Source organism: Mandrillus leucophaeus, unplaced genomic scaffold (genome assembly GCF_000951045.1).
Source record: "Mandrillus leucophaeus isolate KB7577 unplaced genomic scaffold, Mleu.le_1.0 Scaffold1, whole genome shotgun sequence".
Lineage (NCBI taxonomy): Eukaryota > Metazoa > Chordata > Mammalia > Primates > Cercopithecidae > Mandrillus > Mandrillus leucophaeus.
In genome coordinates, this window is record NW_012098097.1 from 7284880 (window position 1) to 7289910 (window position 5031).

Here is a 5031-nt window from a genome sequence, read left to right on the forward strand (position 1 = left end):
CTGTGTAGCGAGACTGGGGCTGGGGAATGGGGGATGGGAGAGCCCGGCGCTGCGGCTCAGGCTGGAGGGAGGGGAAAGGACTCCACGATCGGGGTCTCCAATGGGAGCCCCTCCACCGCCTGCCTCTCGGTGGGAGTCCGCGGTCACCCTCTCTTGTGGGTCGGCGTCCTCTCCGCCGCCTGCTACTGTGGATGGGGAGGGCAGGTTTCTGTAGCCCTAAGAATGGGAGAGAGAGACTGGTTCCCTTGCTCCCCATTCCAGCCATCCGGGGAGCGCAGGTGTAGACCCCAGTACCGTCGACCCAAGTAGGGACGAGAGGGCTCAGAATCTCCCTGAGGGAAGTTTGGAAATTCAGACTATCAAAGCGCCTCTCCTTCTGGCAGCCTGGCCCCTAGATCCCGAACCCCCATTCCCGGCTGGTTTTTCTAGCGTCCTTTGCACCTCCATCCTCAGGCCCGCAGTGTTACACGCAGGAAGACCCAATCTCTTACAAACTCCACGACCAAGATCCTAAAGTCCAGGGGAGGAGACTGTGTTGAAGTAGGGTTTTGTGCTCTTGGAGCGCCGTCCCCCCACCCCTGTGCCTTCAACTGTGACTAGGGGAGGGAGTGCCTTGGGGGCCGGGGCGCATTCCAGAGTGACATTCCAGGGCAGACCCTTGAGGATTTCCAAGTCTCAGAGTGCTCAGGGCATTTTGGCCCAAATGCCTGGTCTTGGTGCGGGGCAGGGATAGGAGGATAGAGGTGGGGTGTCTAGGCTGAGGTTCGAGCAACCCCTACCCTCCCCCCGCCGCCCACCAACCTACACACTGAGCCCACTCCTTCCAGGCATAGGCTTCTCCCGTGCGCCTTCTTATTGATGGGGTAAACGCCTGAGCGCCCTGGACAGAGGGGTGAGACAATGGGACCTAACCAGGGACTGGGAGAGAGGGATGGAAATGGAGGTAGGAAGGCTGTCAGTGAGGCCATCCTCTTTCCCGATAGGCTGTACAGTGTGTGGGATGGGAGGAAGGCAGGTGCTCTGTGGTATACCTGGGTGAACCTCCCTGGAGAGTGCCCTGGTCACAGCACCCTTGAAGACAGCCATTGGCCATGGGTCAGTGTTGAGCTTGGTTGGCCCTGTGACACGCTGGAGCTCTCTTTGCAGGGTGGTATCCTTTGCCCTGGTGGGTAGAGGGGGTCTCAGGCTTGTGTGTGGATGATGCTGGAGCCAGGAAGGGGGTTTTGCTCTGGAGAAGTGAGAAGGCCTGGCTGTCTCCCCTGTTGCTGGATGAAGCCACTTGTTGCTGGGGGAAACCAGTCAGGGCTGCTTGGGCCTCAGCCTCTGAGCCCACCAGGCCTCTGCGCCCCCTGCAGAGAGAAGGAGGGAGGAGGGAGATTCAGCAACTGGACTGGACTGATTCAGAGGAGAGCTGGGGGCCGGGTGGCTGAACCTGGGGAAAGGCCGATTTCAGAGGCGATTAAAAATATTTGTACAACTGATTCCAGGGAAGTGAAGCAAAAGGCCCTTTTGTCCAGAAAATAATCTGAGGCTGGGGCTGGGCTTCAGCTGTGGGATCGGGGAGACTCAGGGCAGAAGGAGGTTCCTCTCCTACCCCACTCATTGTACCCTCTGAGAATCTTTAAGCAGAAGATGCAACTCCAAAATGGAGGGGGCAGCCCTGGGTATGGATCAATGCACCTGAGACCATCCAGAGGTGACTTCCAAATGCCCAGTGTGTTCAGGCACAGCACCCGCTGTGGCAGTGAATTCTAGAATTCTTGTTCACCAGCTTCAAAGACCTTCCAGCCCTGGAAGGGAGACACAGATATGATTTGAATGTTCAGGGATCAGAAGGCTCAGTCTTAGTGCGGGATCTAGGGACCCACAGGAAGCAGAAGGTTCCTCCAGGGTCCTGAGGAAAAGCCTCTGACCAGAACTGAGTCCATCTTGTCAGTCCCTTAGCCACCATGTTAAAAGTGGCATTGGGCCAGGCACGGTGGCTCATACCTGTAATCCCAGCAGTTTGAGAGGCTGAAGTAGGCACATCACCTTAGGTCGGGAGTTCGAGACCAGCCTGGCCAACATAGTGAAACCCTGTCTTTATTAAAAATACAAAAAATTAGCCGGGTGTGGTGGCGGGCGCCTGTAATCCCAGCTACTTGGGAGGCTGAGGACAGGGAATTGCTTGAATTTGGCAGTTGGAGGTTGCAGTGAGCCGAGGTCACCGCCATTGTACTCCAGCCTGGGCGACAAGAGTGAAACTTTGTCTTAAAAAAAACAAAAAAAAAAGGTGGCATTGGCTGAATGTGCACTCCCGGCATCAGAGGGCTGGAGCTGTGCTCTTCTGAGCTTCTCTTAACTCTCTGAGGGTCCTTGTCCTAGGCAGTAGATGAGAGCCACGCCCAGAAGGCCCAGCTTTCTCACCTGAGTCCATGCATTTCTGTCTTCCCACCTGCTCTTCCATTTCTGGGGGTACCAGAGAAATAAGGTCTTTCAGGATGGGACCAGGTTGTGTCCTCTGAGGCTATTAAGTTGCTCAGCAACTTCCTAAAAGCAGCAGCCTGGTACCCGGATGCGGTAAGGGGCAGATACAGGTTCCTCTCTCATTCCCTGGAAGTTTCTATATTGAGGGGGTTGGCAGGAGAAGCAAGACTTGAAGGGTCAGGTGCAGAAGGAAGTTGCTGGTCACCAACCACAAAGTCAGGGGGAAATGGGAGGTGGGGGCTTGGGGACAGGGAGCTGTGATGCTTTCCTGACCCTGGCCCAAGTGCCTGTGGGCTTCTGGGAGCTGGCAGGGTACACGCAAGTATTTCTAGGGCAAGATGGATCAAGAAGAATAAGTGACATTGGTCCCTGGCTTGGTTTTCTGTAATGACATGCCTGTTAGATTTGAACTTGTAGTGTGGGCTTTAGCATCCTTTTCCCCCACCTCTGCCCGCCAACAAGTCCTTCGATTGTGTTTTGGAAACGATCTCTCAGAGCTGGCCATTATGGCTTTACCTTTGGCCTTGACCTTTAACTGAGATGAATGTGCGCCCCCCCTCCAACAAACCGATTGCCTGTGCATTTTTCCCAGACTCATTTATTAAAAGTACAACCCTGGCTATGCCCCCATCATGCTGAAACCAGCCTTCGGTGGCTGACTGTTACCTTTAGAATAATGCCCCCAGCCCCACCCCTGTAGCATTTCCAGTGTGTCAGCCAGCAGCTGCAGCCTCCCTTTGCAAACTCAGCTGATACTTAGCAAACTGAATTCTTTTTTCACTTGCTCTGGACTTGGGCTCAAAGGGCTTTGATTCACACCGTCTTTTCTGCCTTACACGTCCCTCTCCTTGTTCCCTTCACCTGCTCAGCCGTTCCTCACATTCTTCAGGGCTTAGCTTCTGGGTGTCCCTGTCTCTTGGCGGTGTCTGGGACCTGGTATGTTTTTTATGAGATTCTGAGTAAAACTCTTTGGAACAGTCTTTCTCTGCTCTGCCTGTTTCTCTTCTGTCTTCCTGTAGCCCCTGTCTCTCTCCTACAGGTAAATTCCATTGTGTGGCCCTTAATCATATTCTTCCTTGTGTAATTTTTGTGAGTACCTACCTTATCTCTCCTGATAGATTTTAAATGCCATCAAGTCAGGGACTATGTTCATGTTTGTATTTTCCACAGCTCTGGGAACAACAGGGCCTTTCCTTCCCAGGCACACAGTCAATATTTGCTGATTTGGAGTAATTGCCTGCTCTAAACTGGGCCCTGGCCGAGGGAGGTGGGGTGAAAAGCCCTTGAAAGTACAGGTGCCCGGAGGCTAAGTGGCAGTTCTGAGGGCTCTCTTCCCTATGTCCAGCTTCAGGCCCAAGTTCTGGTTGATTGGCTGTGGAGCCCAAGATGAAGTTGAACATTTAGGACCCCACAGAATGTTGTTATCCATAAATTATGTCCCGGGAGTGGCTCCATATTACTCCTTACCTTTTTTTTTGTTGTTGTTTTGTTTTGTTGAGACAGAGTCTCGCTCTGTCACCCAGACTGAGTGCAGTGGCGTAATCTTGGCTCTCTGCAATCTTCTGCCTCCCGGGTTCAAGTGATTCTTCTGCCTCAGCCTCCTAAGTAGCTGGGATTACAGGCACGTGCCACCACGCCCGGATAATTTTTGTATTTTTAGTAGAGACGAGGTTTCAGCATGTTGGTCAGGCTGGTCTGGAACTCCTGACCTCGTGATCTGTCCGCCAAAAGTTCTGGGATTACAGGTGTGAGCCACTGTGCCCGGCCTACTCCTTACCTCTTAGCCCTCTCTTACTCCTCTTTCCTCTTTCCAGCACTTGTAAATAAAATACAGTTGGTGCTTTATTGATTTCCAAAGTCCCCTACAGAAGCTTATTTAAGTCCTGCATTAGAAGTGAAGACAAACTACCTGTTATAATGCCAGTTATTTAGGAAAACAACAGTACATTTGCATGAGATGGTTAATTTTAAGAGTTACTCTTAAGCAAGCTTAATTGAAAGATGAGGTAGCTGAGATGACTAAGACGACCTAAATATTTTCAAGTGGCCTGCAGACTATTTGAAGGGACTTTGACAATGGATCCTCTTTATTGTGTCCATTTCACTGAATTTTATGAGTTTCATTGCCCCTGATTTAGTAAGTGTTCTTTCACATATCAGTTATGGACAGAATTTTTTTTTTTTTTTTTTTTTGCTTCTGTGCTGAAAAGAGGGACAATTTCTATCAACTGTGGGATTTAGGCCTTTTGTTTGCCTATTAGAAATTAAGTAGCCAGGAATGGTAGAAAAAGTAAGGAGGTAAACCGTGTATAAACAACCTCACAATCCCCCTAAGAAAGGAAGAAGGGTAGCAGCCTTACAGAATACAGTTAGATAATGCCATTCCCCTACCAGCCACTAGTGGTCACTGTCAGACCAGGAAAGCTTGGTTGCCGTTTTCCCAGAGAGTTCCTGATGAAGCGGGGTTACAACTAGTTATTTCAACACGGGGTGACTTAAATGTGGACTACCTGCATTCATAGAATTTTGAAATGTATAACCTGCTTCTTAAAGCATTTAATATTT

The 5031-nt window shown here is 51.0% G+C and overlaps 1 protein-coding gene across 2 annotated transcripts in view; it reads left to right on the forward strand.

Annotated features, from left to right (window-relative positions):
• Positions 1-5031, forward strand: part of GPRC5C (G protein-coupled receptor, class C, group 5, member C) — a 16112-nt gene that overhangs the window by 1616 nt on the left and 9465 nt on the right. Inside the window, exon 1 of one of the 2 annotated variants that reach the window (XM_011972392.1) lies at positions 1035-1095. The exons of the other annotated variant lie outside the window; for it this stretch is intronic. Within the exon in view, the coding sequence (XP_011827782.1) occupies positions 1092-1095 (4 nt within the window). The 5' untranslated portion in view covers positions 1035-1091. Of the gene's footprint in view, positions 1-1034; positions 1096-5031 lie in introns of those variants that run through there. 2 annotated transcript variants of the gene reach the window in all.